Here is a 9392-nt window from a genome sequence, read left to right as displayed (position 1 = left end):
TGAGTTCTCCTCCTGAGCTTTCCAAGGTGTGGCTCTGCATCACCTCCCACCTTCCTTGGACTATTTTTAACCGATAAAACATTCGGTACCTTACAGAAATTTTTTATTGAAATATTATGTAATAGTAGAGATTGTGAGGGAAAATGATAGTTCTTATGTTAGCAGAATAGGAGAATCTTATATTTCAGGAATATATGAAAGATGTCTTTAATATTGCACGTTGACGACTCTATCATTGATGATAATTGGTATTACAGTAGTCTCTTCAGTCCTAAGAAACATATTAATACTGAAGCAGTTTTTAGTGAGAGTCTATGTGATAATGAGCATACTGATGTAGATAGGAAATATAATGATTCTATCATTGACGATCATTGGTATTACAGTTGTCTCTTCAGTCCTCAGAAAAACATTAATACTGAAACAACTTTTAGTCAGGGTCTATGTGATAATGACAAGGCTAGTACTGATGATGAAAAGCCCAAGCATCCCACTGTAGGAAGCAAACAAATATTGAGAGAAGAAAGTGGAAATAGCAGCAGTCCATATTTTGAATCAAGAGATTCCAGTTCAGCTAAAATTTCTATGGAAGATACAGAACTACTAGAGGAGGCTGAATGTCTTGCAAGTATGTTTAGAGCATTGGATGAAGATGGCGATGGAAGAGTTAGTACAGATGAGATAGTGAGGTTTTTGCAGAGACTAAATCTGGATATACCAAAGGAGGAGGTGGAATTGGCTGTTAGATCAGTGTCTGCATTTGGTGATGAGTTTCTCACTGCCATGGAGTTTGGTGAGTTTTATAGAGAAATATTTTCAAATGAGGAAGAAGTTGATATTGTGAAGGATGAGGAGAAGGCAATCAATGAGGCATTTAATGTTTTTAATCATAATGGAGATGGGTTTATACTATTTATCATTTGAAATGTAAACTTTAAAAAAATTAGAAATTTAGTGAATCAATTAATTTATAGGAAAAAAAATAAAATTGAGACCTAAAAAATATCTAAAAAACTGATAGCAAATATTTTTTATTTAGTTGGCAATTTAAAATTTACCTTATCTACCTAAGAACAAAGTATAATATGTATATTGCTAGAAAATCTCAAGCTTTTATACAAATCTGATAGAGTGGATGAATTGGATCCATTATAATAATGAAACATAAAATACAGAATATAGGTAGACATAGAAATTATAAATTTATTTTATTTTCTAATGATCAAAATTATTACATTATGCCTCCTTTATAAAGGTCTTTGAGAGTTTGAAAAATCTTAAATTAAACCACCTCAAAAATATAACTTTATCTACAACTATCTAATAGAACAACATAAATTATTTACATAAAATATTAGTTTTTATCTAATCCTTAATTTTTGTATTCCACTCATTAATCCAGCTATGTTTCAATTAATATTATACTTTTACATTTTAATTAATATTATACTTTTACATTTTCATTTGAGGAGGTAGCCACTTTTCTTTCTACTATTTCTTAGATGCATCCTTTATACATTTTATAGCACTCTTTATTTTAATGTTTTCTCCCAAGTCGTGATACTAACTGGCTTTCATTCATACATCACCATTTTTCAGCTATGTAGATCGATCATCCTCTTGTGCTAGAATCATCACATACATTTCTACTCTCATAGATAGCATTTTCTTAAATCATTTAACTATTACTCAATTTAAATTTAAATTACGTGTAAAATTTTAAAATCCCTACTATATCTTATTTAAAGGCCACCATATAATTGATAACATTGATGCTTTCAGATTGTGAATAAAACCATTTTTCACATATAGATGCATTTGGAATAGATCAGTGTTGTATTTTACTGGTAGTAATAACTAAATCACAATCATTTCCTGTTTTGTTTGCATATAGAAAAGCCTATTATTCAATGCGAGACCATATGTTACTATAAGAGCATACCTCACATACATCTTACTATCTAGCCTCATGTCATCATAGTTTTTATTCCTTATTTATTACTTTTTACAATTCGTTTGTAATTACATCATCGTGAGAGCTTCAATGCCTTCTCAAAATTTAGGAAGTTTTGTACAATTCATGTTGTTTTTAAATGCTTGCAATGGCTGACTTAGGACTATGTTAACTACTTTAGCAATCTTGATTGACAATATTGCAAGTATTTCAGTCTTTCAAGTCTTGCAAAGGGAGGTACTTCATGGCTTTTTGTAGTTTGTTAACTTTGTAGTTATATTCAATACAACAATCTAAATGTGCAACTGATCCTGAAACTATTAATAATTGGTAATTACATACAAAAAGAATAAAGGCACTTCAAGCGTTGCCCGAAAAAGTGAAATGGTATCAAAAAACTTGAAATCCAAATGAAATTAAGTTAGTTTCCACAAATACAATATATTAGGACAAGCTTATAGGATTACTTCATAGAATAGACTGATCAACACTATTAGATTATTGTGTCCAGAATCTATTTTAGGATAACAAAGCAAAATGGATTGATTAAATCATAGAGATGTAATTACTTCTTACTTGCTAATATGTCCCTCAATTGACTCTTGGATGATTGGAAAAATTTCACATCTACAAAGAACATTACCTCCTATTTCATCCCCCTTCCTATACCTCCCTTCCCCCACCCCATTTACTTCCCAACTCATATAACTAGGACCAACCAACCCAGCTCATTAAACTTACTTTTAGGAAAATTGTATCATCATAAATTTTCCTAATTACTCTAGATATGACACAATAATAAAATTAGTGTTGATTTAATTTTTAATGTTATATCAACACGTAGATTCTATTTCATTTTATTTTTAAATAATTGAACAATAGGTTTTCTATTAAACCAAAATTAATGATAATACAAAACCAAAATTAAAACTAAGACTAACCCCAGTTGATTAAAAATCCATAATAATACCGAGTTATTTCTATATGGTCACCATGTCTAGTGCCATTTTTTTAAGAAGAAAAAAGATGGTAAAATAATACAAAATCAAAATTAAAGTAAACACTAACCCCAATTGATTAAAAATCCATTTTAATCTAATACCTACAAGAATTGCCACTAAAGTAGTACATATCATGAATTAAGATACTTTAGTAGATCTATTAAATATTTTTACATGTTTGATGATTGGAGGGTTTCACATGATATTAAAAATCCATTTTAGTTCCTATATTTTTTATTATTATGATAACATAGGTATTAATTTTTTTTAAAATTAGGAATACACTTGCCAACGTTGAGTTTATGTTTTATTTTTCTATTGTAATTTGATTTAAATATTTATGGAAGAAAATTAATTTTTTATATAATGTTTTTCAAGGTTAAGTTGTACAACATGAATTTTCATTATGGGATGAAAGTAGAAGTGTGTTGTGATGAAGATGGTTTTGAAGGAGCATGGTTCCCTATGACCATAATAGGATATGTCGGCAATGCACAGAGGCCTAGGTTCATCATTGAATATAAAAATTTCATAAGAGGTGAATGGACTTGGGAGCATCTGATAGATGAATTCTATTTTGAATGTATTTGACCTTCACCTCCCTTTGTCAGTCTACTCAAAAATATTTGAGTGGATTTGATTGTCGACATGTTTCAGAAAAATTGTTGGTGGACAGATGTTATTGTAGATAGTTTTAAATCTCCTTTGAGTCACAAAAAATTATTTGAAATATTCTTCCCACATAATCAAACTCTTCAAGTATATTCTCATTCCCAATTATGTTGAGCCCGTGATTGGGTTAACGGAATATGGATACTAAAATAGTGGATTTGAATATGGCATTATTTTGTTCATGTGGAGATCCATATATCTTTGGATCATAAAGTGTGCTATGTCTCACATAATATATTATATGATAACATATGTTTCTAAAAAAAAAACCACAATTGCAATTATTTTATATTGTCTTTGTTTCTATTTCCATGATTTAAACTTTCATTGCACTTCTTTGTACTATTAAATATTTTTTTGATAAAATTAATGCGTTTACATTTTTATTTTCTTCCATCTAAATACATTACTCATTTGTCTTTTGGGTTAGTTTTCTTATTTTTTGAGATAACAATATTTACAAGTTACAAATATTATTTAGTCCACTATGAGGTTCAAATTTACAAGGAATCTTCAAAAATCTAAGTTTGATTCACCTTACAAAGATATAGGAGACACGAATTTAGGGTTCATTGATATTATGAAATTATCAAATAGAATGAAAAGGGGTGAAGGAATGTCTCTTCTCTGGCAGCGATTGAAAACTTTAGGATTGGTTGAAGTAGCTACATTCCCAATTTCTCTTCAATCTGTTGAATTGGTTTTGGCATGTGCCCAATATTATGATGTAGATGACAGGAAAGTCAAAAAAAAAAATGGTGTAACATGGCTAGATAATACGCCTAAAATTGTAAGAGAATCATTCAATATTTCGCATCATGATCAGTATACTTTTCTTGATATGAAAATAGCCAATGATTACTATTACCAATCTGATTCAATTGCAAGGCAATTTTTGAATGATAAATTAATGCATCAACAAAATACCAATGTTAAAAAACTAGCCAGAGGATAGCACAAGGTTGATTTTATAGAAGAGGGTAGAGATTATATCACTTTATTGAGTAGGGTTTTTGGATGTCCTCACTCAACGCGCTTTGAGACATGGATGCTTTATTTCATCCAAAAAATTTAGAACAAAAAACAATTCAATTGGGCATCCATTATTAGCAATTGCTTGCATGAATAGTTGATTGATGTTCTTCAAAGCAACAAATTCTATATGTCATCAGATTTGGTATATTTTCTCACCTTGCAAAAAATATTTTTGGGATGAAATGAGGATGATAGGTTCAGAGAGGTCTAGCGAGGAGTTTACAATTGTTTTGCTCAATTGGAAATGATCAAAAGTGAAAAGCATTTTTTTAGAGTGAACGATGCTTTCACTTTCAATATTGTAAGAAAACTTCATGCTGAAATGGAGAGAAGAATATCAAATGAGGCTACTGATGAAATTGCAAAATATGGAAATTGGTATATCCAATTTCAAACTTTCACCTATGTAAGAGTTTTTGGCTTCCATGGTTATCCATGGAAGTTGCCACGTTATCCTTCTAATAAGTTGTTGCTTTTGGAGTAGTGTGGACAAATTGTTCAAGTAACAAGACAATTTGGGGATTGATGCTTAGACTTCTTTAAGTTTCCAATAACTATTGGTAAGTATTTGTGTGCTAATTTTGATGTAGCAGAAAGTGCAGAAATAGATGTGGCTCATCTTTGAATAAATACTATTGGGGATGTGCGACATAACTTTAACCCAATCAGAAGGATATCTCAAATTATAAATGGAAGTTACAAACACCAAGTTGCTTTAGAGGACCACTGGGCAAATTGTGTAAATGAAAAATAAAATAAAAAAGGGACTATTGTAGATTGTCAGTGGAGGTCATGCGATCTTGCAAAATTCATAAGATTCCAGAAGACATAAATGAAGATGGGAATCGATTGCATCCATTATATGAAACAGATAATATTTCTAGTCTCCCAATTGATTTGATAGATTGGTACTCACAAGAAGAAACTTTGATTGAGAGTCGAACAATGGATGTCGTATTGATGTCAATAGAGTGGTTCCAAAGGCCATTTACATTACTTCCAATGCACTCAGTATATCATACATTTGAATATCATGTCAAATATTTCACAGATGTAATAGATTTAGTGAGAGATGATGTTACATTGGACCAACCTATGGTTATAGATAAAAATCTTAATGTAAATTATGATAATATTATCAAGGATGCCAAGATAGATGGGGCTGATGGTAGTTCATCTCCTATTGAAGTGAAGATCAGTGATGTGGCATTTGATGGTTTGAAGAAAGATGAAATTTATCATGTTGATTCTCCACAAAATGTTGGAAATGCATGCAATTCACCTATTGTTCAATCATATGAACATGTACAATGTTCTTTATCGCTGGCCAAAGACTTTATATTTGTTTTAGGTAAGAATAGTGAAGATGGAATGCACATTGCATTTTTAGAATGGAGGGATGATTTGGAATTATTAGGTATTCATGTGATTCAAAAGGCAATCAAACAATATAAAATTGTTCTTGACAAGGTAATTATGGCACAGGAAATTGATGAATCAACATTTGGAGAGCTCAATTTCTTAAAAGAAAATATTCCAATTGTAAGAAAGGTGAAAGAAATGCATGTTGATCAATTGGTCTCAATGGTCTTAGTCATAGCAAAGCCTCACTCCAAGAATTGTTAAAGGCTTGCAATTTGAGAAGATCACACTCATGAATTGTCATAAAAAAATTGCACACAATAAAAAATTTGACAGATATATCCATGATAGGGATACAAAAGTTTATTGAAGATTTGGGTTGCAATTTGTTCGATAGTTCTTTTGCATTGTGTTCCGCTGATCAAATCATTCAACAATTTTTTTCGTCAATGCAAAAGATATTACAGAAAGAGGACATTGATAATATGATGCAGAAAAAAATAAGGATCTATGATTTTCAGTCACAAAGTTCAGATGTCGTCGATACTATTAGAAGTGTAAAAAATATTATTAACTTTGTGAATGTGAAGCTCAAGTACCACTAGGGTCCTAACAAGAACATGTTAAGAGAAGTTGTTGGTGCCTTTGCACGACACTATTCTATGTAGATAAAAACAAATGTCAACACAGTTAGTTTCATATGCCAATATACACTTTGTCCATACTCCAAATATGTAATTTATATTTCTATATGTAATGAAATTTTTAATTTCAAAATGGAGTCTTAGTGTTTATTTGTTTAGAATGTATTAAATTTTAAAATATCATGATGTAATTTGATAATTTAATTTTTCAAGTGATAATGCTAGATTTGTTATTTGTTAAAATTTTATATTCATGTGTAGTACAAAGTAAAATTGTTATATGGATTTCTAATATTTTTATTAAATGTATTCTATTGAAAAACCAATTAATTAATTACTAGCATCTCATTTTTTCAATAAACAATATTATTATTTATTTTCAAGATAGTATTCAATTTAGAATAAGGGGGAAAAATGCTCTTATATCATCTAAAGAAAAAAGTTAGAATGGAAAAAAAATGGGAAATCATATGTAAATGAATAAATACAATAAATATTCTCATTGAATAGTTTTTAAAGTTATGTATATTAAGACAATTGATTCTTTTCAAAAATACATAAAAAGCATATTTTTCTTACGTAAATTGTGTAGTCTTTTGTTTTATTTAAATTGATTGAACAATCAAAGTAAACACCCATAGTCTAAATAGTGGTTTACTTCTCAATTTTCAGCTATGCCCCCAAGACATATGAATTGTCAGTCTAAAGATGAGAGAAGACACTATAAAAGAGAATATCAAAGAGAATATAGGCGTAGACAAAAAGAAAAGATGGACGATATAGAGAAGGAGAAACATCATCTACTCCATAATGAAAATGAGAGAGAGAGATATGCTAGAAAAGGAAAAGAAATGATGGATACTGAAATAAATAACTAGGAAAAATTTCTAAGAAGTGCAATTAATTTAGGTAGTCCATCCATCTCAAAACAATATAGACCAACAAAAATTGAAAATGAATAAATTTTGATAGCATCTTTGAACTTCCATTTTATAGAGAATGATGTGCTTCAAATATCTCAAACTCAAATGGAATATATATCATGTGAGCATGAAGAAAAAGATGCAAGCCAAAAAGAACAATAAATTGCATTGACTATAGTGTACAAGAGAAAGAGAATAACATTGAAGACATGGAGCAAAGAATGCTGGAAGGAACACAAAGTGGAAACATATTGGAAAGAAATGTGGACAGAAGAAATCGTAGGAGGCAATATCATAAAGATTATAGAAAATGACAAAATGATGAAATGAATGAAGCCGAAAAGGAAAATAAAAATCTCCTTCGCAATGAACAAGACAAACAACATGATGCTAGAAGAAGAACACATAGAATATTAGAAGAAATACAATTTCATAACAAGGGTTTCAAAAATGCATCAGTGGTTGACAATAGTGTAGAAGATAAAGAGAATAATGTTGAAGACATGGAGCAAAGAATGTTGGAAGGAACACCAAGTGGAAACATGTTGGAAAGAAATGTGGATAGAAGAAATTGTAGGAGAAAATATCATAAAGATTATAGAAAACAATGAAGTGATAAAATGAATGAAGCTGAAAAGGAAAATAAATGTCTCCTTCTCAATGAACAAGATAGACAATGTGAAGCTAGAAGAACACAAAGAATATTAGAAGATATACAAGTTCATAACAATAGTTTGACAAATGCATTAGTGGTTGACAATGATCATCCCGCATTGACAATTGTAGCACCATTGAATTCTATGGACAAAAACTTGATTAGAGAAAATGATGGTGTTGGGTGTGGTATAGAGATTCAGAGGGACTACAATGAAATATTTGGAAATAGTTATCAAAATCTTTAGGTACTTTTTCAAGTGGTTATGCCTACAATGTGTTACATGTGTCAGGAGTGCTATGTTGGCATTAAAGTTACCCGTATAGAAAAAAATCCAATGTGTAGAAGGTGTCAGCAAGAAAAAGAATACAATAGATTCTCAGTACAAAACAATATGGACCCGGGTTCACAACCACCTGAACTAGCAAATTTGACTCAAGTAGAAAAAAATGTTAATTGCACATGTAAGTCCAATTTTGAAAGTGACACATGCAATAGGGGGCTAGTATAAATACAAGGGACACACAATTAGTTTCCCTCAAAATATTGACCATGTATGTCAAAGTCTACCACATCTAATAAAAGACTTTCCTATAATAATAGTTCAAAAAAAAGATCAGCATGGTACAAACTATGACTTTACGATTAACAAAAATTGTGTGTATCGTGCTATAAAGTATAAAATTGAAAATGACAAATTTTACAGTGATGTTACTATAGATACCCATGCCTTAGATGACATTGAAATAAATATTTATTGTAACATATTCCATCAAATAAAGACTCTTCATGTAGACGCTAACAATGAATCAGAACAAAACACATGTCTACAAAATGAGATGGACGAGGTTAACAATGAAAACATAAATCATTCCACATCAATGGCAAGAAGACCACTAAATCTTCAAAAGGAAATAGAACTCATACATGCATGGGTTGATTAACCTGATATAGATCCTTTATCTATTATTGTCTGGCCATCAATAGGTACATCTCCAATGAATAAATATGTTACACTGGGTTTAATAGACATGGTCTTTCTGACGTTGTTTCCAAATGGACAATGTGATTGGTTGGAGCCACGTCTATGAGGAGTATACCTTCATGAATTGGTGAAGCATCTAATTTGGTATAGGGATCATCACT

At 30.4% G+C, this 9392-nt stretch overlaps 1 protein-coding gene across 1 annotated transcript; it reads left to right on the top strand.

Moving 5' to 3' along the window:
- Window positions 1-201: 201 nt before the first annotated feature.
- LOC149550116 (uncharacterized) lies at window positions 202-924 on the top strand. Its single transcript, XM_089794428.1, has 2 exons — window positions 202-377; window positions 504-924. Exons 1-2 carry the CDS (start codon window positions 202-204, stop codon window positions 922-924), a joined length of 597 nt encoding a protein of 198 aa, XP_089650554.1.
- The last annotated feature ends 8468 nt before the right edge of the window (window positions 925-9392 follow it).

This window comes from Cupressus sempervirens, chromosome 7, assembly GCF_028749045.1.
Source record: "Cupressus sempervirens isolate cs-2001-9-10 chromosome 7, ASM2874904v1, whole genome shotgun sequence".
NCBI lineage: Eukaryota > Viridiplantae > Streptophyta > Pinopsida > Cupressales > Cupressaceae > Cupressus > Cupressus sempervirens.
This window is presented reverse-complemented; position numbering and strand designations above follow the sequence as displayed.